Below are 25,468 nucleotides of genomic sequence, written 5' to 3'. Positions count from 1 at the left end.
CAGTACACACGACTTTGGGTGATAAATGGCCAGCTCCGGTTTGGTTCGTTCCGTTCTAACCCACGCAGCTGTAATTTGCGCCCTCTCCAGTTCAATCCGAACTCAAATCCCAACCCAACCCAACCCAAACCAAAACACAAACCGAAACCCACACCCCACCGTAAATTATATGCCCCGAGTGCAGGACATAGCAGCGCAGACCCAAAAATGTCGGCTTGGTCACTTTATGATTGAGCCAGCCTATGGCTGATCCTGCTAAAACCCGAACCGAAACGCCCTCAGTGGGTGTAACCAGTTGTGGACAAACAGACAGCCTGCCTTTTTAATAAACTTGTGTAGTGCCATCAATTTTCTTTATGGCCATTTCGGATTTTTCAGCGCTGGCTTTGAAAATTGCACTTTTTCCCAGTCATTTAATTGAAAATATGGCTGAGGCCTGCCAGCGATTCTGCTTTATCTGTATATTGATTTTTTCCTTCGTTAAATAAATCCTTCAGATTTCTTTTCTTTCTTTTTTCATTTTGTGTATGCGTTGAGTTGCTAACAAAAACGTTTTGCCATTTTCCAGTCAACACCTGCCAGCAGGGAGGGAGGAGCAGAGGAGGAGCAGCAGGACGAGGCTAGAGCCAAACCGACACCGACTAAAGTGCCTAAATCGGTTTCCGATAAAAAACGCTTCTTTGAGTCAGCCATGGAGGATCAACACAAGCCCACACAAAAGACAGGTGAGTCAATGGTTAGCCCGAAAAGTTCCATGATTGAATGAGTGGCTCAATAATGTCGCCATGTCGCCGTGCACTTCGACCAAGCCGGTGGTGGTCCTGCCACTTAAATCTCGCTTCTTGGCCCAAGTTGTCAATCAAACCACTTATCTGCGGTTGCCAAGCCACCACAACCGGTGGTTGTCACCTTTCGCTTCTCGGCTGGCGTAATTAGAAAAAGGGCGGAGAAAGGCGCGGCTGCCTGCGCCATTTGCATGACAAAGTCTGCAGCTGGAGAGGAGGAGAGCTGTAGTGGTGGAATCCACTTAGGCAGCTAAATGGCTAAGCTGCATCGGATCGCTATTTATTTAATTTCCCAACTTAATGGCGGGGCGATGTCCTTAGCTTACACTGATTTTATGCACTCTCGATTCGCTTGCAGACAAAGTTTTCTCATTCCTGTCAAAGGATGAAGTGGAAAAGCTGCGACAGGAGGAGGAGAGGAAAATTGCAACATTGCGCCGTGATAAGAATTCCAGATTACTGGATGCCGCCAACGACAACATTGACAAGGATGCCGCACACCAGTCGAGCAAGAGCAACAGCAAGAGCAACAGCAACAGCAGCAGCGGCGAGGATAATGACGACAGCGACCAAGAGGAGGCCATCGCTCGCAGGGATTCCGTTGACAACGCCGCTCTGGGGCACTTCGATGATGCGGAGGACATGAGGTGAGTGCGGATGTGCGAAACTCTCATTTCGGATTATTGGTGCTTGCATTATGCGCTTTTTATGTTACATCTGAATGCACAGACACACTATACACACCACACCACATCACACCCCACCAATCCACCCAATCAATCAATCTATCAATCACCCTTCACCCCATGCGATATTATGATAAGCATACACCCACACTCACACACCCACACAAAACTCACACAACTTTCACGGTGTTTGTGCATTTGCTTAGTATAATCTCTTATGCAAAGTTGAATTTTTAGTTTTATTGGTGAAGTTTTTCCGCTGCCTTTTGGTTTGGTTCTGGTGCCGGTTCTCTTGCAGCTGCTTTTAAATATATGGGTTGCTCTTCAGTTTAGATGCCTTCAATCGTTCACAATGAAAAAAAAAAAAAAAACACCCCACAAAACACCACCACTCTATTTACTATCCATGCAGTCAACTGACGGAGCTGCTAATCATCATTGAGACTTAGTGTGTTATTAAATAAGGATAGCGTTCTATGGCTGAGTGTTCTTTAATAGTAAGTACACTCCTCACCACACAATATCTCCACATACACACACACACACACTCACGCACACACTTGCATACGATTATAAGCGTCTAAGCCCTAAGCAGTTTAAGTTTTATGTAGCACTTAAGCGTTGTATGGACTCGTAAATCGCAGCCAGACTCCCAGCCCTTAGTCTACTTAAAATGTAAGGAAAAAAAAACAAAAAAACCAGTGAGGATCTCGAGAAGGAGGTGGAGTGAAAATGACGGAAAAACATGTTATGGTTCTGGCGTCGAAATCTTTTTAGTACATAGACCACGCGCCCGGTGGGCTTCAAATCTCATCTCGTGTATATGATAATCTAGTCGAAGCGGCAGAAACTCAAAAGTGTAAGTATATCCGCCGCTGCTGCTTTACTTAATTTTTTGTTCTGCCATTGCGTATACGCAGTGTGCGCCTTCGGGCCTTCACCCTTGCTCCTCCTTTTGCTCCTCTTCCTTCCGTGTGGGCGTCCTACTCCACTCCACTCCAGTCCACACTCCACACTCCACTCGAATTCCCTGCGGCACAATGCCAGCTGTTTTTACAATTGAATAACTTCATTTGGGCATTCCGCAAATTGCGTTTTGTGCGTTTGCTCACTCAACTGGGCGGTGCCGGCTCAGATTCGTTTTTGGATTTGGATTCGCTACGGCGCTGCGGCAATGGATCGGCAAACGAGCCACCAGGAGAGCATCACGCAACACGTACGCATAATTCAGTATCCGCTGGGAATCGATGATTTTATGCTAAGTGTGTTGCAGTGAATTAAGCGCCGCGAATGAGTCGCCGCGAATGAGTCGGAGACTCGGAAAACGGCACTCGGATTTGGCTGGCTCAAATTATATTTTACACCCAGCTCGAAACGGGCAATTATAATTAGCGCCTGTTGGAGTGTTGGCTGGCAGGGTGGCAGTGTGGCAGGGTCCACTTGATGGGTCCTCAAACCACTGTCGATGGCATGCAACACGTAGCAACCACAACCATTGTGTCAAAGGGCAACTAGTTTTCCCTCTGTGCGTGGAAAAGGTGCCAACAAGCGGCGAACAAACAACAACTGAACAATGAAAGAAACTAAAAGCTTATGCCAGGTGGTACCACCCACCCACACAACCAACCAAAGCTATGGTTGCTCCATCCACCGAAAGCACCACCCATCCGCCCACCATGGCAGCCATTGCGTACGCGGAGCTGGCGCTTATCAGCCAACTTTCACACATATGTGCTCCGCTTGGTTGAAGGACTCGTAGTCGTCGTCCCCACGCGATGTTCCAGTGGCTGGCTCTAACAACATTATATAATGAGCAACAACAAAGTAATTTAATACAATTTCGCCCCAAAGCTGTTGCAGGAAAACATTAAAAAGAGCGCAACCACCAAGCGACAGCTAAAGTCGCCACTGGAATACCCTTCTCAGGTCATTAGCCCAACGATCTGTTGACCAGTTGTCTGACCTCTGCCATAAACAAGAACACACAACCTGATGTTTATGTTCTGTTTTAATTTATAAAAAGTTATCTGACTGACTAGAAACTGCAACCTGTTTCCGGCCACCAGGGTATTCACTGTGGCCAACCAGCAAAAAATAATCAGTGATACAAAAGCAGAGACTTATGACAACAGCAGATATCATATATCCTGACAACGGGTTCATGACATTTAAGGACTCCATGTTCGTCCTTTCTGTTAGCGAGTAGAATTAACTCCAAGAATAGAGCTACGAAAATAACGCGAAATGTATAGAAAAGAGAGGGCTAATTTCACTTTGGCGTTTATGTACATAGCATTACAAAGCGTTCGATGGAATTTCAAAGGAGACGTCCTTTAACTCTTTAGATATGCGATGCTTTTAGTTATCTCCGCCGACCACCAGCGGCATTTGTTTTTTTAACCTTGCGCATAAATCAAGCCGCAAGAACTAATCATTAAATGGTTACAAATTTGGGAATAAATATCTTATGACTTCACAGTCCCGCGGAGCGCGGAATTCGGCGCCATTTTCCTAGCTGTTTGTCAACTTGGCCGAGAAGACGAGAAGGTGGCCTTGGTTGGGGCACAGCTGCCAAAAGTTCGGGAACGAAACGGATGGAGATCCGACCACCCTGCGCCGTCCCAAAAAAACCAAAAAAAAAAACCCGCCTGCCAGCTGGCTTTACAACTTTACATGCATAATATAATAAATTGAAATGTGTGTTATTATGTTGCTCGGGCCGTAGCCTTGGAATTCATAACGAGGAAAAGAAGATAAACATGTTAATAACCTTGTAATAAATTTCTAGCAAGAATTTCTACTAGTTTCGTTCCTCTTTCCTGTTCTTGTTTATATATTTTTCCCATGCATAAATTTTGTAAAAAACCATAAAAAAAAAACAAAAAAGAAGAAAGAAGCACGGAGTAGAAGTAGTAGTATATGCTGAATATATGCTGAAAAAAACCCATATCAAATTGGCCGGCAAGGCAGTGTTCTCCAAACTATTTGTATTTATATTCAAATTAAACTCGTCTAAATCTATAAAAGTTGTGGAATACAAAAGGCAGATCCGTGTTCAGCCGTATGAATTTTATTTGCGACATCAAATTGGCTTCCGTGACGACAAAAACCTAGTCGCGATGTCGGCAAAACGCAATCGAATTCTTAGTCGTGCATTAATCGTCTAATTTATTGTTTGATAATTTATGTACTATTATTAGTTCGTCTGTTCCGCCGGGCATTCTACTATACCATTTTCTGCTCCACTCCGTTTGCTGATGGCTGATCGCTGATCGCCGATCGCCGAAGATACCGCCGTATTCTACAGATACAGATACAGATACATATGCAGCCACAGATTGAGATACTCCCTCGCTCTCGCTTTCAATTGGTTTGCGGTTGTGTTGCTTTTGACCCTGAAAAATATTGGCAGCGACAAGACAATTGGTGGATTTTTGAATGTTTTTCTGGTCAGCTGAGATGGCGGCGCGGTGGCGGTTGTTATTCTTTTTTTTTTTGTTAGTTTTTGTTGTCTCTTCTGTCGGTTTTTATATTAAATTTTTTACATTTAAATGTATATGTTTGCGGCCGTTTGCTTCTTGGACGTTTTTGTGATTTTATGCAGATGAAAATATTTATGTTTTGTTGATTGCGCATAAATTAATTTATATTTTATGGCGTTGGCGCTTCGTTCGTTCCTCAAATGGATCGCGCCGCGGCGTATGCAAATCGGACTGCCGTTGTCTGTGTTTCTGATATAAAAGCATAATTTGACCTTAAGCTAAAATGAGGGCGTTAATGATGTTTTTTGTTTTCCTTTTCTTAGTCTATTTTATAAATTTTTTTGGTTCGCTGGCTGGTCGGTAATATGCGTTTTTTTTTCTTTTTGTCGGCTGATTGTTTTGTTTTGGGTTGTTGCTTTTTTGGTCACATTAATATTAATTACAACGTCGTGGAAATCCCAGCTACATTTCGCCACAGACAGAATAAAATCCCCGTGGAAAAGGAGAACCAAACCAAACCAAACCGAAAAAGCGGCGGAGATTGCTTTGCCGAATGCCGAAGGAGCATTGTGTGTTTATTATTTTACAATTAGCTTGACTCTCTGCACCTTTTTTTTCTAATTGTACACCACAAAAACTTTCTGTTTCTGCTTTCCAAACCACTTTTGCAGGAATCCACTCGAAGAAATTGAAGCAGTATTTAGAAGTTAAACTAAACTAAGCTCTGACACCCACACTACGACTTGTGCGAATGTGACACGTTTATTAACCATAGCTTTAAGTGTAACCTCCATATAATACTATGTATGTAAAGTGTTTATTTCGAACGAGACTTTTTTCGAGACTAAGCTACACACCTACTGAAGCGAGCAGTAAAGCAACTAATCTGCAATATAAAGTCATTTTTATACTGCGACACGAAAACTTTTTATACCCGTATGCCCGTATGCCCCGTAACATGTTAACACTGAAACGTGAATTTTATAGAGTGACAACTACCACGAACTCCGCCCCCTCCCCCACAGCCACGCCCACTTTCACCTGATATGGATAAAGGCATGGTGTTAATGCCACATGCTGTCTCTCCCTTTTGCATTTTATTAGCCTAATTATTTCTCTCTTTTCAAATTGCCCAACTTTCCGAACAACAACTAGCAGTCTGTCTGAGTTGGCTACACTTGAAATTTTTCAGTACACATCCTGCACACTCACACACCTGCAGCACTTCTAGGACCTTCACACACACAGAAACACTTCTATACTTTAGTGCACACATATACTAAACACCCGTACACAAACGAACTCCAGTGCCTTGTGTGTTGCTTGCATAATTTATATGCGTTTTGCATTTTTGAAATGTTTGTTATTAAAAATAATGATTTTTAGAGCAGGACAAGAAGTCCAATTAGTTGTCTGTGTTCTTTTCGTAATGTCACCTCTGCCCTCACCCGGCACTTTTTTAATTGCCATAGATTAATGTGTGTAGATAAAGTCACGATTTCGCAGTCAGACACGCAGGTATTGTCGGGTTAATGTCGACTTATCGCCTTTGCGATTTAAAATCCTTGGATTACGATGCATTTACCACGATTGTTATTCGTTAAACATACCAGAATCTTGAATTAAATTTACGAAAACTCAACTAATTTATAGGGACTCAAGGTGTTCCATTTGTATGCCCATTATAAGAAGGTAGCGTTTATAGTTCCTGAGTTTTATTTCGAAAAAACAAGCTGTCAGCCAAGCAAATGTATTCCTAAAGTCTCCAGCTGGTTAAGTTTTACGATAGTCAAACGCTGTTATAACTTTGGATATATTTTATAAATATTTATATGTTAATATCTGTGAACAAAGCAACCACATAAATAAGAACTGCTTAACGATGTATTAAAATAACTACTGACTACGGTTATGGAATCACACCACTATCATTATCATTACCATTACCGTTACCATTACTATTATTAATCATCCACATATGTACGTATTTGTCATCGATTTGTGCCATACATAATTTATGTAACTTTGTTATTTTGCATACAAGAGAAGTACAATTTATGATACTAGAAATAAAGGCGAATGATTTAAATTAGCTTTACTGTAATTTATTTACCCCACTACAATCACCACATTTCAATAATTGTTCAACTTTAACCAATACTCTCAAGCACTCTTTGGTTGTGGTTTTTGCATTATTTAGCTCACCTACTTTTCTACCACTGCCACTTGACTTTTATTGGGGTGTTTTGATTATGCTGGCTTTCATCATAATGAGCAATTAGCAATGGAAAGATGAAAAACAATCATTTAGAGCTGCGAATGGATGGGTTGATGGGGTAAAAGAAAGTTTCATTGGGCATTGCATAAATCTGTCAATTGCAAAAGTTGAACGCGAATACGCGGGAATACGTTTGTGGGTCCCAGGGAACATAGACCATTGGATTATTGTTGGAGGCGCGCGGTCGAGTGCCGGGGCAAAGTTCATTTAAAAGTCGAGAGGACAAATGAATGAATAAAGGGAGCAAGGAGGCAGCGAAATGAGCAAGAAAAGAATCCACTAGAATATTATAAGTGCAATTCCCTGGGTCAGGAGCTTGGCGCACTTTGGCTACTCCACGTAGCCTTAGTTGGCTCCTTCATTCCGGATCCTGACTCCTCCAGATTCCTCGGGCATGACATTTGCGTAGGTAGCGAGAGTGTTTCAACGAAAAGTTTCTCTTTCGCTCCCTCACCGCCGCCGCTGGTGCTGGTGCTCCAAGGACCAAGGACTAAGGAGCCCGGCGGCGTTCAAATTGAAAAACATAAATCACTCAAGCAGAAGTTGCTGCCAGCGACTTAGTCTTAGCAGTAGTAGCAGTAGTAGTAGAAGTCGTTGTAGTATGTAGTAGTAGCCCCGGCTTTGTGTGAATAATTTCGTATTAAAGTTAAATTGAAAGTGTGTAGCAATTTGTTAAAGACAAAAGTCAGTTTAGCTGCAAGGAGGGCATAAAAAAGTCGAGCGAGCGGATAGGCCACAAAGTTCAGGCAGGAGGAAGGAAGGAATCCAGCCCAAAATCCCATTGCAAATAGTTCTAAGGCGCTTTATTTTAAAATTAATTTTGCATACTACTATGCGGCTGCCATGCCGAAGCTCTCGGTGCAGCATATACGACCTACGACCATGGTTGCGAGACGGCCCTTGCCAAGTTTTACGACTCCACAGACAGTGGCTCCTTGAATCGTCGACTACTTGGCTCCACGCTAATCTCCAGCTGCCATGTTATTGCACTTGTTGGCAAAGTTTTTCAAAAAGTGATTTTGTCAGGGGTTCGGCGTCTGGGGCTGGGGTCGCTTTCTCCTTTCGGGCTGCAAAACTTTGCAGTATGTTTCTTGGTTTTTAATTACAACAAATTCGACTTGTTATGCCAAAAAGTTTTGCAGGGATTCCAGGGCACGTACGCAAGTGTGACTAAAAGAAATTAACGTCATTATGTTTTGTAACTGCTCATATCACGTGCTAACCGCATCTCACCGATCTACCACCCCCCTTTGGTTTTGACAAGCAAATAATTTGATTAAATTTACATATATGTGTGTGTTGTTTTACTTTTGCACAATTCGAACACGAAAACCAACTCTCAAAAAAAAATTATGACAGAACCGCACAAAGTCTGGCGCCGACAATGCCACATGCCCCCAGCAAAATACCCAAGCAGAAGTTGAAAGCGAAACAGATTGAGTCGACTCCACCCACACCCACACCCACGGCACTTGATCCGCCCAAGCCCTCGCTGCTGCCCAAGCCAAAGGTCAAGGTTGTCATTCCACCAGCACTGCAACAACGTCTTAAGCAGCAGCAGGTGCAGCAGCAAGTGCAGCAGCAGCAGCAATCCCAGCCCGAAGAGCCCTCAATTCCGGAGGAGGAACATGACCAGCAGCCAGAGCCGGAGCCGGATTCGCCCAGCGCCGCAGGAGGCAGTCGCATACCCGTAAGAACCCTGAAGGCCGAACGCCGCGCCCTGGCCTTGGCAGCCCGCCAATCCGGACTCAGTGTGGTGGAGTATCTGGCGCGACTGGAGACGCAGGATGATAAAGAGTCCCCGGTTTCGCCCACAACGCCCACTGGCAAAAGCCGTTCCATGATTAAGTAAGTTGAAAGCGTGACGGCCAACGAGTTGACATGCGTGCAGGTCCAGGTCCTTCTGCCCCCAAAAAGGTTACAGGTCAAAAGTCCAAATGGTCCACATGTGGGCGTGCGATATGCCAGAGACTAGCCCCTGGCTTAGATTGGAGTATATAGAACACCCACACCAAATGCACCCACTCACGCGAGTCAATACGAACGGCTCTTGATGTTTCCGTATATATACTATATATCTTTGTATAAATCTATATGTCGATTGGAACACCTACTTCTACATCTTTGTTTTTAGTTAGCGGTGTCTGTTCTAGCCACAACCACTTTTCCTTTCTCTGTCTGTAAATACAATAGTCATATCTGGTAACTAGTTTTGCTTAAGCCGGAGTTCAGATTGAGTATCAGTTATACCCGTACACCTAAAGTGAAAATTATATATGCTAACCAACTGATTCTCGTCCATTTAGTGCTGAGAAGCGCGCCTCCTGGCGGGCAGCTCGTCTTCGATCACTGGAACAGGGAGCCGTCGAGGCACAGGATGTGATCAAGAATATGCGCAAGATGACCGACGATTTGATCACCCACGAGTCCAGGGCCAGCGAGGTAAGTTCTCGACTCGGGGCTAAAGTCCTCGCAAACTAACCGAACCCATAGCCAAACCCAAAAACCATATACATTAACTTGCGCCCGATGAGATGGAGGAATGGCCCGAAATTTGCCTGCGAACATAACCATAAACGAGCAAAAGAACCCACATAGCTACATGGTTTGCTTCACTAACTAACTGCAGAAATACTAATATCCTTCAGCCCCTCGATTGTAACTAATGAAGGTGCAAAATCAATGTCAAAAATCACAATCGAGATATCGGAATCGGCAAATGTGTATCCCTCAGGATTAAAAAGTGGAAACCCCTTAAAATTGATATCTATTCCTCCCCAACCTAATACGTTTCTCACCCATTTCTCTATCTCTCTTATTTATTGTCTACCCACTAATCAGGCTCAGCCGAAAATAGTCTTTCCCAAAATTGCCATAAAATCGAGCGACGGTCCAGTCATTGTGCGCGAACGCGAGAAAATCCTCGATGAGAAGATTGTGCGACGCACTGAGGAGGTGGCATGCCCCATTACGGGGCGACCTCAACTGCGCACCGTCGAGTACATTGAGAAAATCATCGAGACGGAGGTTAGAGCCAGCAAATCAAATTCAAACCAGCAATTACTGTATTATATATCAATTGGCACCAATTTGAGTTTCGTTTGAGCATTATTATGGGTTGCATAGCATAGCATAGCATAGCAAAGCGTCCCAGACACATTAAATATACCTAATTATCGGTTTCTGTTGCCGTTGTGTTGTGTTTTGTTGTGTTTTGTTGTGTTGTATTGCGTGTGTTTTGTATCCCAGCAATTGTAGCCATTTAAGCTGTAGCGTGTCCCTACTCGTAGTCCGTATTTCCGGTTGCACATTAAGTACATTTTACGCACCCACACACCCATAAAGCACTCGCCAATGTCTCTCATTGTACAAAGCAAACATCTCACGAAGAATTCGCGGCATCGTCTTAATTATTTTATAGAGCTCATCATTTTTTTGGTCTGTTAAAAATGTCTGTCCGTCTGTCCGCTCGTCCGTTGGATGTTCTCCGATTTTCTTGGTTTTCCATTCCTGGAAAGTTTGTCCAACTGCGCGCCACGTTGAGTAAAACAAATTTTAATATCCTTGAAGCACTCAGTTGCCAAGGGGATTTTGTTGACATTTGCCAGGCTTACGCGACCAGGTGCTCCACGCTCACGCCGCCGTCCAGTCTTCAGTCTCCAGCGGAAGTGCAGCGCATAAAAAGGACAATAAGCCACTTTTGCGAGCCACCTACGCAAAAAGGTTTTCGCTTTTGCTTTTCGAATGCGAGGAGCGCGAGCGAGCAAGCCAAGTGGCCAAAAATGATTTCCAGTTATTGTTTGGCATTTGAGTGTCGCGGTTTTTTCATTTTAAGGTCGAACCCTCGAAAGAGTTTCATTGTCTGTTTTTAGGGTTTGTTGTTGTCACGTGTCTATAAAGCTATAACGACTCAGTCGACCGTCATTTGGCTCTTGATTCTGGATACAATTTTTAGTATGCGAACGCATTATAATGACGCGCTGCTTTTTATGGCCGAGTCCATTAAAATTAAGGCAAAAGTTTTTTGCTTTTGCCTGTTTGCTGTTAGCTGTTTGCTCGCAGGGGCAGCCGACTTTTAATGAGTTTCAAAATAAATACTTATAAAAAGAATGCAAATAAAAACAAACAAACCAGGCAAACACGCCAAGAATTTTATGCGCTATTGTTATTCTGCGGGCACGTGTTTCGGCTAGGTTTATTTTTTTTATTTTGTTGGCCTTTTATTTTCAATTTGCCAACGAACGACAAGAAGTGCCATCAGAAACAAGCCAAAAAGAATGTCAACGGCAAGCAAGAAGGCCTTCTGGCGATGCAACTGCAGTTGCATCACATCGGGGGAACTGCAAGCGAAGCTTTAGCCGTATCTGATGCTGAATCCGAATCTGGCTGTGGTTTCATTCTGGTAATTCGAGTGCAAAAAACTTGCCTGCAGGGCAGGAGAGACGGAGACCCGAGCCTCCTGTCCGGAGGCTGACCCCGTTGCATTGAATTCGCCGCAGGATGTCGCCGGAGCAGGCTCTGTTCTCGGATTGCCTGTCAGCTGCAGTTTAGTTTCGGCTTATCGTCCCGGCCGGGATTCGGGATTCTTGTGTGCTAGAGTCTCCCGCCGCCCCAGGACCAGATGAAAATGCTGGCAATTTTCTTTTTTAGTCGTTTGTCAATTTGCCTCATATCACGTATACGACTAGGCTGCCCCCGAGCGTGCCAGCTTCTGAAAATGAACCCAGGTCGTGATCGGCTCAACTAGAACTTTAAAAATATTGCACGTTCACCCACCCACCCATAATTACTAACTTTAACTAACACCTGTACATATATACATGCGTAGCCTTCACCATCTGTTTTTAATGCATCACTCCTTTTGGCCTGGCTCACATCTCAGTTCACCCGTCAAGCTGTTCGTTTTCCACCTGGCTGTATAAATTAGCTTTAAGCGCTTTGAGTGGGACACACATCTCTGGTTGCGGTGCCTGCTTTCTGCTTTCTGCTTTTTGCCATCTGCTTTCTTGGCCTTGCTTCCATTGCTTCCATTAGTAGTTAGTGTGCTGGCAAACCGAATGCACAACGTATCCGCCTCATCTACACTTAGGTGGAGACCTGCAAGGAACGCATCATATCCTTGGAGCTGCAGGTGCCCGAAACGGAGGACGAGGGCAGGCTAGATGACACGCAACCGCCCCTGGAACTCGAAGCGGATGACTTCCAAGACGACGAAGGTGACGACGACGACGATGATGATGATGATGAAGATGAAGACGACTACGAGGATGAAGATGAGGAGGAGGACACCGCATCCATTGTGACTGTGCAGGCGAACAATGAGAAGCTGTTCCTGCGCCACGATTCTGATACCTATGGTCCGTCGTCCATTGAAAGTGTCGCATCCGGCAAGGTGCGCATCAAGCCCACGCCGCTGTCCCTTCACCAAACGCTGGCCAAGGAGACCACAATTGTGGAGGTACTGAATCCCGTCATCGGCGGCGACGGCAGTGCCCGCACCATCCACGTAAGCGGTGGCCTGCCCTTCGAGGAGGACGCTTTTGAGCAGGGCGCTGTGGCCGTGCTGCGCAGCGAAACTTTCGTCCTGCCAGGAGCCGCCGGCGGTGGCAGGTCTGAGTTGTCATTAAACGCTAAAATGAAAACCGTGCTCGAGGAGCTGCTGGAGAACGAGCGCGTCAAATTGAATTTGCAAAAGAGTCTCGAGGGCGAGGAAGAGGAGGACGATGACGACGACGATGAGGATGAGAATGGCAGTGCCTATGGCGACGCGCGGGACGATGTGGAGAGCGCCTATGGCGATGCCATTGACGATGTAGTTGACTTTGGCAGCGCCACGGTCACGAGCCGCTCAGCTAATGATAAGGACGATGCCAAGAATGGGAATCAGCAGCTCCTCGAGGAGCTGATTAAGGACAGCAACCGCAACACAATCATTGCTAAATTGGCGGGCCAATTGTCAGACGATGATGAAGAGGATGACGACGAGGAGGAGAGCAGTGACTCCTCGGACGAGGACAGCGATGACTCCGACGAGGAGGACAACGCTCAGCAGCAGCTGAATGTCACCTATGTGCAGGGCGCCCAGGTGATCGAGAATCTCAATACCCTGGCCACCGGCGGAAAGCTGCAAAAGTCGCAGACCTACACGACCATCAAGCAAGCGGAGGAGCCAAAGGAGGAGGACACGAAACTGGAGGAGGAACCATCCTCGGAGAAGCCCTGCGGAGCTGATACCCTGGCCCAACTGCAGGCCGAGCAACGCGCCCTGGCCGAGATCTCAAAGCAGCTGCGCAAGTCGGTGGAGGATTTGCTTAACGCCGATGGCGAGACGGTGGTGGAAACGCAGAGGACCTACACTTTGCCCGCTCCCAGCGACAGTTCAGCGGTGGTCACGGTCACCGAGGTGGTCAAGAAGCAGAAGAAAAAGAAGAGCGAAACCGGGGAGGAGCTGTTCAATCGCCTGCTAAGCGCCGGAGAGTCGGAACGTCAGGTCTTCGACCGACAGCAGGGCGAGACCATCACAACCACCACCACGACCACAGAGGCTGTGAGCTCGGAGGACAACGAGCCCAGCACCAGTGTGGTGACCACCACGCGGACTGTGTCCAATATTGTGACCAGCGGCATTCCCAGGCCAGAAACCAGCAAGCAGAACAACCGCAGCAGCAACAGCAACAGCAGCAGCAGCAGCAATAATAACCGCAACAAGAACAAGCGAAAGGGCAAAAAGAAGTAGGGGATATCCGGCAGCAGCTGAAAGGAAATGGGCTGAAGTGTTGAAGTTGCGTATACGCCGTGTGGTGGGTATGGGTATGAGTATGAGTATGTGATCCGAGTGAAACCCTACGCGCACAACCTTCCGCACAAACACTCACTACCCACACACACACACACTCACAGAAACACACACATATCAGCGTGTTAGAGGGCTCGTTGTCATCTCTCTACATTAGAACCACTAATTGTATACATATGTATATTATGTATGTACGATATTCGCATATGTATTGATAATTTTAATTAATTGTGCAAATAATGTGTCCCATGCATTTACAAAATCCCATTTGTTACTAATCATCAAAGTGTGCGCATTAAAACAAAAATATTTTCATTGCAAATTAAAAACAAATCGAACTGCCGAATGAAATATTGCAAGAATTTAACAGCAAATTTAATGTTGTGCAGCAACCACAAAGAAACGAGAGCAACAACACAAATCGCCACACTGAGCCCATCAGAATTGAATTAATACGACAACAGCATTGGACGAAAAAAAGGGAAACAAAAATCTTATTTAATTGAATTAAATAATTTCACTTTGTTTGCATTTAACTATCATTTGCATACTGCATCTGGTTTTTCTCCCTCATTCTGTTTTTCCAAATGGGCTTTGCTTATTTTCCACAAATTAAATTTACGTTTTATGTTCTAGCACAAAAAGTAGGAGCAATCCAAAATCCGTGCCCAGCAGCCGGAGCCGAAGTATGAAGTATCCACGATGATCCTTCACGAGAACCATTTACCATAAACTTTAAGCATTCCCGACTGCCCGAGTTTTTCGGGCATACTCTTTCTTAGTTTTAGCCATAAGCAAAGTAAACCCGCAACTAAATAAAACTAGATACGAAACGAAACAGCGAGAGCCGAGAACATAAATCAAATAATCGTAAATAATAATAATAATAGTTAGCAGTGTGTAAGAGCGTCCAGTTGTAATCCGTAGTATGTAACACATGGCATAAGCACAACTATGACAAATGTCCTATGGCGATTTCAGTTTCCACTTTTATACAAATGTAAAAATATTTACAAGCAATTTTATGTAATACCTATATGATATTTAGTGTGTAAACTCGTCTTTTTATGAAAACGAAAGCAAATGCCGCAAAAACGAATGAAAATAAACAAATTGTATGCATTTTAATTTAAAAAAACCAAAAGAAAAAATTGTGTACATTTAATTTGCCGGGTGGATTTCGTCGTATTGGGCGATGCTTTATGGCATCTGAATGTGGATTTTGCTGTCATCATTTTTGCGTGGGCGTTTGTAATTACGTCAACTGGCTTTGCTGCATATAATCCACATCTATAATAGGCAGCGCTGCTATTTATGTGCCGCTTAAAATTGTGTAAAATGGCTGAGACTCAGTTTATTTATATGCACGTCAGGTGAGTTACTTAGGCGGTCCACTCAGAGAAATGTTAGTATTTAAATTTGTGCATTTCTACATGATAGATAAATGATAATTTAAAGAATAGTTTACCACTCAAACCAACGAGGGTGCTACATTTAGCTCTACCCCAACTTTCTCTGAGTGCACTTATGTAATAGCTTTTGCGATTGCGTTGAGCATAGAAATGTGAAATATTGTTAAAGCCGAGGCATTTAAGGAAAGGCTCCGCATTTATTTATGCGCCGCACAACACCAAGCATACATGTTCCGTGTTCCTGTGACGCAGCGGAAGCGGCTGCCACGCCGTGATGGAAGATACGGCGTTGGAGATACGGCAGTAGAAGCAGGTTCTGCAACTAGGACGCTCAACAAACGTCTTCCGACACGGCCTGTTGAGACAGTGAAATAGATAGACAGCTGCCAGTTGCGATGGAAAACGGGATATTGGGGGGGGCAGTTGCTAATGTGAAAATCGTTAGAATTCGCTCAGTACGCAGAACTTTCAACCGGAATCGCCAGGCTCACGTTCACGTTCCCTGTTTGCTGCAGTGTGCATAATACGATTTAGAGTGCGCAGCATATGGGGCAGAGATACTTACATCGGTATGCACTTGCGTCAGCATCTTAAATATTTCATGCCCACCAATCGAATTAAGCCCTGCTGCTGAATGCTCCCGCTGCTGCTGATGCTGATGTAGATGTTGCATGTTGCAAGTGTAATGTTGATGATGCTGTTGCTGCTGCTGCTGCTGCTGTTGCTACTGCCGTGCCTGAAGAAGACAAATGAATGCGGCGTTGGCGGTCCCATGTCGGCGCCCTTGACCGCCCGCCGCCTTTTTCACGCTCTCCTGGCCACGATGCACATTTGCATTCTGCATTTCACCGGCCAGCTATCCAGCTTTCAAGTGCAGGATCCACTGCAGCGACGATGGCATCGCTAATGCAGATGCAACAGCAGCAACAGCAACAGGAACATCCCCAGCAGTAATATCGCAACCAGCAGCAGCAATGCGCATTAATCAAAATCTCATCTTCGTGGGTGGCAGTCGCACAAATACAAAACACCCACACAAATAGGGGCCACGTTGTTGTTTACGTGTCCGCAGAGCAATGGAAAACAAAAACAGTTTGTCATATTTTAATACACTCCAGTGGTCCGGCAATGCAGCATACAGGCGGCGCTGTCGTGGCCAAAAATCCAGCCAATTGTCGTCCCCTGTCACATTTAATAGGATTATGCTTGGTTAAACACAAATATCCTTGGACACACACACACACACACACCCACTCGCACACACACACACAGTCGCACCATGGGTGACACATAAATTTACAGCGGCGTTGGCCTTTGAAAATTTTCACATTACACACATAAATCCAGCAAAGATGGTCGTCGAAAACCTCTTGAAAAATGTCCACTGTTTGTTTATACAGCTCCGCACATATGCTACATACCTGCACCGACACCTATGTACATACACATACGCAATGCCGGCAGGTATGGAACCTCGTGTGTGTGTGGCCAGGTGAGAAGAGGTCCTGGTCCTTGGTCCTTGCTCCTTGCTGCTTGGTCCTTGGGCGCGTGCTCGGCGAGCTATTTGCCGCCGCCCGTAGCTGAGTTATCTGGCAAATAATGGAACGTGCTGTGCAGATGATGCGTTTTCATAAATTTTAAATAAGCACAGCAGCTGGCACAGGACTCCCAGATCCCAGAACCCCAGCCAATCCTTTGGACCAGCTGAGCGACGACCATAGAGATAGAAAGAGAGAGCGAGTGCCAAGAAGACAATGGAGGACACTCTGTGCTGGTGCATAATATCAAATTTTATTCGAAAGTTTAGTTGCGTTTGCTTAACGCCCGCCCATCTCTTAAGTTGGCTGATTCATTTATCAAGCACTTTATCAGCAGCAATCGGTGAGAATGGAGAATGCACGCTCCGACGGACAGTAAAATATTTACAGAGGGCGATATTAGATTTGCCCCAAGAATTGCACGGAGGAAATGCAAGAATTTTAAATCGAGTCATCAGTTAAAAAGGTTTCCAATAATACGAGTTTCATGTGGCATAATTCCACTTGAAGTTACAAAAGATTCCATTCCATAAAAGATCTTCAAAATACTATGTAGGACAATCTGTTTATCTAATAACAATATCTTTGAATATCCTTTTCAATATTTATATAAGAATTTATAGAATATATTTTCACCTAAGTTGCTAAAAATTTATAGAATATATTTTCACCTAAGTTGCTAAAAATTTATAGAATATATTTTCACCTAAGTTGCTAAAAATTTATAGAATATATTTTCACTTAAGTTTCTAAGCCGTACGCTGATTATATAAACTTCACTTTGCTGTGCTTTTTTGCCCAAGTGTGTCAAGTTGATCTCCGAATGAGTTACTCTCCGGACGGGAAGCTCGTGAAAGGGCCATTGGAGCAGGGACAATGAGTGGATGGCTTGCAGATGGGCTGATGGCTTGATAGCCTGATGGGCTGATGGGCTTTGTCTAGCCCATAAAAATGCATGGCCCGCATTGCAATTTTGATTGCGCTGCCCCCCGGTTGGTTCTTGTTGTTGTGTTGCTGCTCCTTCAGCCTGTTGCTGTTCGGAAAATGCGAAAAGCGGCGGAGATGCGCATGCGCTGGAAGTGTGGGACACAAACTGTTGCAGTCGCGAGTACAAAACATTGCCCCTGCGAGGGCCATTTTATCCGCTGCCTTATCCAGTCTAAGGCTTTAATAGTTGTTTGCGTGGGGCAGGTCCCCCAAAAGGGACGTTTCGCTCGGCAGCTCGCCTTCGTCTTCGTCGCCTTTCGACTGTTGGACTGGAAGCCTATGCAAAGTTCGCATTTGGTTTCTTCGCTGCCTGGAATGTGGGTATTTGGGCTGGCTTTAGAGCTGCTGCTGCTGCTGCTGCTGCTGGCCCAGCTAACTCCACCGCCCCCCTGAAAGCATAACAACAAAAAAAAAAACAGAGGAATGGAAACCACCAAAGCCCTGAGGCCTTACCATCTCTTTTTTTCTGTGTTTGCCTGTCCTGGCGCTGTTCCTCTTTTTCGCACCACTGCGGCAACGGCTGCTTTGCAATTGCAATTTTCAAGGATATGCTTGAAGCAGATTTATATGGAGGGCTCAGTACGTGCGGAATTTATTAATGCCGCCCTGGAGAAGCTACCCCGTTTTTTCACCATCGCCATCATTAGCTGGAGCAACAATGATGCCACCCGCCAAATGTTACGTAAGGTGAGTGAGCGGCACATCGAAGTTCGCCCATTAATAATGAGCTGTGTGTCTGGGTGGGTGTTTTTGTTGTTCAGGTGAGAGTGGTGTGGTGGCAAAATTTGAATCGTGAGCTTGTGCTGCATTTTCTATTACCAGATTTTCGACTTTTGCCCCTTCAGAAACGCAAATAGAAACAGACACCACGGCGCACCACGTGTTTGTTTCCCATCCGCGAGCTCCGCTCCCAATTCCGGACTTTAGATGTCAGTTGATGGGCCGCTTTTCCGGAGACTCTACGGGAAAACAGCGCTCACGTACGCGCATTAACGAACTTCGGTGCTTAAAGTGCAGTCGAAGGCAAGAGCAAACAAACAAACGCCAACAAACGCCAGCCAACGCCAGCCAACGAAACCCACAGCTCCTCACGCCGTTAAAGTTTATCCGTGTTTGTGCAGTTGCCAGGCAAGCTCCATCTCCCCGTGGTAATGAGCTCCGGGTGCAAAGAAGAGAGAAGCCCAGGTGGCGAGACGACTAGTGTCCATGGTTTAGCATAATTTATTCCGCAGAAGTTAAAACCATCGCTTTCAATTGCAGCCAAAAGGTTCCGTCCAGCAGGTATTACGGGGAAGTGAATTGAGTTCCCTCGATTAATTTTCCATCCAGCTCGACTGCCGCTAATTAATTTCCATACACGTCGCATATGGCGAAGATAGTCGCTGGAAGAATCCTTGCAAGCTGGCAAGTGCTATAGCGGCACTTCATCAACGGCGGTGCGGGCGGAAAAATCTGTTAAATTGGTTGGTTTGCAGCTTCACGCAGTGGACACTCCCATTCTCAATTTGCATACATTTTGATTGTGATTATCCCGGGCCACTGATTTAAATGCGGACGGATAAGGATGTGGCTCGACGCGGGCGACACAGGCGACGAAGCGTACACAAAGGATAATGCCTCCTCGACTGGCTGCATGTGGCAGATGGACCGCTGGCTGCCCCAGCTTACCCAGCTGCCCCAGCTGCACCAGCTCATTAATAAACACGGTGTCCTGGCTACAGTAACAACTACAAGTGCACATTCATACATACATACATACATACGCCGGCAAACGCAATTCCGCGGCTTGTTCGCCGCTTTTCCTCATCCGCCGACGATGATGAGCTTGTGGTCAGATGCTCCATTTCAGGCTCATTGTTTTCCATCGGTTAATGGCCAGCCTGTTTTTAAATCGCCCGAATGCTGTGTACGTATGTCGGCGGCCATATACATACCTAAATATTTTTAAATTTCTTTTTAATTAAAATAGCATTAACCGAGTGTGAATCGAACACATGTAGTGCACTTCACTGATGGGCCAATGTAATTATTGCGCGCTTTTAAACATTAAGTTATGCAAGCTATTTGGCTACTGAGCTTCATCGATTGGTTTATTACTTACTGTTTCAAAAATGACTGTAATAAACTGCGTAAAAATCTTGAATATTTTTATAAAGTCCTTATCGGTAAAACCCTAATTGCTTGAGCCACTGAATCCTTGCAAGTGCAAGTCTTCTCTGTGTGCATTCTGATACAAAATGCAAATAGAAATGCTGATTGCTGTTACATCGCCAAAGCCATCCTTGAGTGTCCTTGCCGGAGAAATGAACCCGCGATGGCGGGCTGATAGCCCGCTGCTTTCATTTCTCATCATCGCAGCCAGCTCAGAAACTCAGCAGCTTTCAGCAGGACTTGCTGTCTGTTTCAGCCGCAGTAGAGCAACAACTTAACTGCACTCAACATTAGTTTGTTATCAACGCTCGATTGCTGCGGAAAATTGAAAAATATTGTCGCAGAGTGCAGGATGCAGGATGCGGTATGCGGGATGCATGATGTAGGATGTAGGATGTAGGAAGTAGGATGGTGGCTCTGGGGGGTGAAGCATCTGCTGCTTCATCAGCGCCTCCTGCGGCTCCGCCATCCTAATGATGGATTGCGCTGAAAGTGTCTTAAGCTCACACGCGCGCACTCTGCAAATAAAAGTTTTCAAATGTCGCCTATGCAGGCGCATCGTGGAAATTGTCTAACCCAAAGAATAAAAAGAAATCCCAACCAACCAACCAACCACCCCCAACCTTGCCCCATTTTGCGACTTAAAACTTTGCTTTTGATTTTGCATGAGCCCTCGTTGTCGTCTCTAAAACTATTTGGGTTGTGCTGTGCGGGCTGCTGGCTGATAAAGCGCACCCATTTCTGCCTTTAAGTGCACTTTAGTTGTGGAATTTTGCGCAACAATATAAATCATCTTGATCAAGCGACGGCAAGTGTCCGTTCGAATATTAAAGCGGGTGCTTTAAAATCGAATTTAAGCGATGCATTTCCGTTGCAGCAGCTGTTGCAGACAGATATACGACTCAAAGTAATAAAAAATCGTTCAATATTTTTCCATGCCATCGTTTGGCAATGCGATACATATACTATAAAGTTATACTTATCAATTTTGTAAAATTAAGCACGCCTCGAGCGTTGGTTGTGGTAATTGAAACACGACGTTCACAGTTGTTAATTAATATCACCGTTGTGGCAGGTGAATGGACAACTTGTTGCACTCAGCCTCTTAAAATGTCCCAGTCGTTTGTCAACTGCGCTTTCGGCAGACACGCTAATGTGGTCAATGCCAACTGTTGCCACTGTGCCACTGTGCCAGCTTGCCAGTTGGCCAAAGCGGCAGAATGGCCAAATGGCAGGATGCAGCCGGAATGACTCTATAAATGCATCTCTGCATTCGCCCCTCGCTGCCCAATAAAAGTCAAGTGCATGCTTCGCTGGCAGCGTTCCAAAACGAAGGCGATGGCGTCGATGGGGAAAGTGGAACGGGAATGCGGAACGGCAATGGCGAACGGAAACGGAAGCGCACAAAAAAATTACGACTGCAAAATGTCGATGGGGCAGGCGGCAGACGGCAGGCAGCAGGCGGCAGTAGCAAGATCCAAGCACCACTAAGTGGCAAAACATGAACAAAAACTTTGTCCGTTCTGCGGCCGCCGACAAGTTGAAACTAATGACAATTTTGTTGTAATTAGTTGCGGCTTTGCCGTAAACCAGCAAATGCGACGGCAACAAATAAGTTGTCAGCGGACTTAACTTGAGCAATTTTCATAGTTTCCATCTACGACGTCGTCGTCTTGGTTGTCGTTTTCGTTGTCGTTGTCGTTGTCGTCGCTCTGGCAAATCTTTTAGCTCAAATTTGTCGGAAATGAGATTCATTTGTTTCCCTTGTCGAGATTGTTTGAGTAGAAAAGATTGTTGCGTGGGCGTATCCATTTACCCGATAGCAGCTTACACACAAGGCCACCGGCTGCCGGATATTTTCAGAGGTAGGTTTCGCACCCAGTCAGCTTGGCTTTTAATTATTTAAAATTGCAGGACTGCAGCTGCTGCTGACGTGTCCTGCGGGAGCATATACACGTGCACACACACACTTACACGTATGCACAGGTCTGCAGCGCAGGACCGACCACAAAATATTCGCAACAGCAAACGAGCTGACTTAGCACTTTGGGGTGGTGGCTAAAAATGGCTAAAAATGGCATTTCATAAATTCTGGCAATTAGGAGCTGTCCGAAAGGCAGAACGTGGAATGTTGCCGTTACGCAAGGACACACCCAATAACGGCCAATTGAGGCACATCCTGCATCCTGCAGGCAAGCCCTCTTGCTCTCAAATGACCTACTCTGAATTGTAAATTCAATCCATACTATATCTGAATGTGCCAGCATTTTCGCACCGTAAATACGCACATTGTAAATTTTATCGAGCGGATTGTGTGGGTTGGTTCTGCTCGGTTCGGTTGTAAAACAATCCAGGGTGGTGGGTGGTGGGTGGGTGGAAAAATCTTTATGTGCCGCGCAGCGTCTTTATTTTATGCACCGCAAGTGAGAAGTGCGATGGTGCGGGCTGTGCCGCCCACATGCCGAAGGAGCTCGTTGGAGCAGCGACTCCTGATTTCATTTATTTGCACTGGGGCCCACAGAAGGATGTGCCGAACGCACGTCCTGCTCCGTGGACAGGTCCTTTGGGCGGGGTAACTGTCATCGCAAATTGATGATGCGCAGCGGGCAAATGAAATATTGGAACGACTGCAAAGTGACGTTCGAGGCGTGGCCAGTCGAATTCCATTGCGGTCACTCACTCGGCGTCTAATCAACATTTAATTGTACTTCTTGTCCGGCAATTCATGACTTTTGTGCTCTTGCACACAAAAATATTTCCTGTTTTCGGACGGGCATTGGGGCATTCGGTGGGTGTGGTCAGAGGGCGGGTCAGCATTTGCATATCATAAAAATTCATGCCATTGCTTTTTTGTTTACTTTTTAAATTGAGCAACCGCAAAAGTTTTGCGTTGCATTAAGAGCAGCAAGTGGAATTCATACTCCCCATCCAGCTCCAGTTCTCCAGCCACCTCCACGTACTCCTGCTCGAAATCACACAGGGATTCACATTGCGACTTAGATTCGGCTTGGCAGTGCACAGGAAAAATAATCTTTAAATATGTCGAACTTCTAAAACATATTATGATATTTATAATAATATTCATTTACAATATTTTTATTCACTTCCTAGCAAAACAGGTTTATAATGGCAAACCTATATTAACATCACAAAACATTTCTTCTTTTCACGTCCATTGTGTGCCGATCAAAAATCAATATGACATTTATGGACTGCCAAAGAAGAGGCAATTCGTGAATATTCAAATTGGCCTTGTTGTTTTAAGATGTGTGTGTGTGGGTGTGTGTGTATGTCTTCTTTATTTTTTTGCTGTGTGGCATTTTCGCTACAATATTTTCGAGAGCACTTTGCTTCGATTTTTCGGCTGCTTTGGCGATGGTCGTAGTGTGAGTCCTGCAGGCGAAGTCCTTTCGCCGGCGGTGTAGTCCTGCTGCTGTGTCTCACAATGTGCTGGCCATGTCTGCATATAAATTACGCCGACTTGTAGTTGTAATTTCTCTTCACGTCTCAGTTTGTCTTGTTCGGCCCGGCACGCACATAAAATACATCAATGTGTCTGTGCAACTCGAGTGCTGGAGTAGGGACATTTCAAGTCCTTCCACTGCTCGTTCCTTCCACTGCTTCATCGTCCTTCAGCTGGCCCACACTAGCCAAGCCGTATCCAAGTCTCCACTTGCAGTTTTGATTTAGTGCTCTTACAGCCAGCTCGTAGTTGGCTTTGTCGCAATAGCTGCGCAACTTTAAGCCACTGCGGAGTTGAATTTCACGTCAGGCTGGACTTAATGATACCTTCCGTGTTTTTGTTTCTCGTTTCCGCCCATTTGCCTGGCCGGCCAGGCCAGGACAATGACATCCACTCAACCGAGTGCCCTTTGCGTACGTGTGTGTCCAGGAGCAGCGCCGTTGAAATATTGTTTATTTACCCAATTAACGATAATTGCTTGGATCAATAAATTTATATTTGCCGAACGCGCCACCACGGCGCAAACCACACATAGACCGCTGAAGTAAAGTGAATTGTTGTCCCATTCCCAATCCCAATCCCAAACCCAATCCCAGCCAGCAATGTGTCATTATTTCGCCCCCAGGGCACAGTGCCACTGCTGCGGCGACATTAATCATGCCTCCAGAATGGTCGTCGTCGCCTGTCTGCGCATTAATAAAGTCATTACCATGTGCCAATCTCTGGCAATACCTTGCTTATCGGCCCGGCCAGAAGAGACCCATCACAGCCAAATGACATCCATTTCGGTACAATCACAGCTGCAACTCGGGGGGGTTTGTAATAAATTTTGCAGCGTTTATCTGGCGTCTGACAAGCGGAAGCGCCTAAAGGCGGCCAACACTTTTTTGTTGGGTTAACTGCTTATTAAACTCCCGCGGTCGCATTAGAGTCACGTAGTGAATGTGAAGAGCTCGCGCTTTAAGCTTAAGTGGCAATTTTACAAAATAGCAGAGCGTAAAACAAATTTCTTTTATGTACTCGCAAATTGCTAGCCAAACTTTTCATATAAATAAATATAAAGGCGAACAAAGCGAACACAGTGCGCGAACGACGAATACAAAACACAGTATACAGAACTCAGGACACAGGACGCAGGACACAGAATGCCATCCAGGCCACACTCTCATAACAAGTGTCAATGGTGGGGCGGACACTATAAACATAAAAACGTCTTGCCGCCGAAAAAAAAATTTCTTTAAAAACTTTGCGAGGCGTGGCGAAATTGCGGAGCGTGTTTAGAAGCCTGTTATTATTGTTGCCACCGCCGTTGTTACTGTGGTTGCACCGAAAAAAGCGGCCTAAACTGGCTAGAAACCTTCAAGAAGCTGCCAATTGAAAGGCTGCTCAAAAGGAGGCTGCTTAGCTTACTTCTCGACAGCTTTAGAAAATGTATGATCAGAGAATTTTACTTATAATCGCCTCAATTTAAATGATTACTTTTCGCTCAGTGCATTGCTGCTGGGTCGCTTAACGCCAATTGAATGCCGGGCTAAGTGGCAATGTGTGCGAAGGCGTTTTGCTTTTGCAATTTGCAATAACCAAAGCATGGCCATAAAAATATAGTTGCCATCCCAAAAATCGGAGGCAAGTGCCAGTGAAGGAAAGAGAGAGAAAGGGAGACAGCTGGAGTGGACCTAGAGCGAGATGGCAGCACAATGAGTTTTTGATTACTTTGAAATTTCTTATTTGCCTTTCAGTAAGCCGGGCGCAAAAAAAAAAAAATTTGCGCCTCGTTATTGTGCAAATATTGATAAGCGTCAGTCACGGCCTGCTGTTGGCCAAATCCGAAATCCAGAATCCAGAACACAGAACCCAGAATACGACACCTTCCCATCATCCTTGCCATCG

General features: G+C 45.3%; 1 protein-coding gene across 23 annotated transcripts in view; it reads left to right on the top strand.

Annotated features, from left to right (window-relative positions):
- LOC122622303 (protein lap4) overlaps positions 1 to 15,140 on the top strand; it is a 63,625-nt gene extending 48,485 nt beyond the window's left edge. For 11 of the 23 annotated variants that reach the window (XM_043800658.1, XM_043800656.1, XM_043800669.1 and 8 more), the window contains 6 exons: positions 569 to 725; positions 1,144 to 1,432; positions 8,591 to 9,079; positions 9,538 to 9,673; positions 10,073 to 10,258; positions 12,321 to 15,140. In XM_043800658.1, coding sequence (XP_043656593.1) covers positions 569 to 725; positions 1,144 to 1,432; positions 8,591 to 9,079; positions 9,538 to 9,673; positions 10,073 to 10,258; positions 12,321 to 13,967 — 2,904 coding nt within the window. In that variant the 3' untranslated portion in view covers positions 13,968 to 15,140. Of the gene's footprint in view, positions 1 to 568; positions 726 to 1,143; positions 1,433 to 5,624; positions 7,046 to 8,590; positions 9,080 to 9,537; positions 9,674 to 10,072; positions 10,259 to 12,320 lie in introns of those variants that run through there. The other 12 variants (XM_043800671.1, XM_043800668.1, XM_043800659.1 and 9 more) reach the window with 6 other exon arrangements.
- The last annotated feature ends 10,328 nt before the right edge of the window (positions 15,141 to 25,468 follow it).

The sequence above is a fragment of the Drosophila teissieri genome, chromosome 3R, assembly GCF_016746235.2.
Source record: "Drosophila teissieri strain GT53w chromosome 3R, Prin_Dtei_1.1, whole genome shotgun sequence".
Taxonomy (NCBI): domain Eukaryota; kingdom Metazoa; phylum Arthropoda; class Insecta; order Diptera; family Drosophilidae; genus Drosophila; species Drosophila teissieri.
Note: the sequence above shows the minus strand (reverse complement) of the source record. Positions and strands in the feature narration are given on the sequence as shown.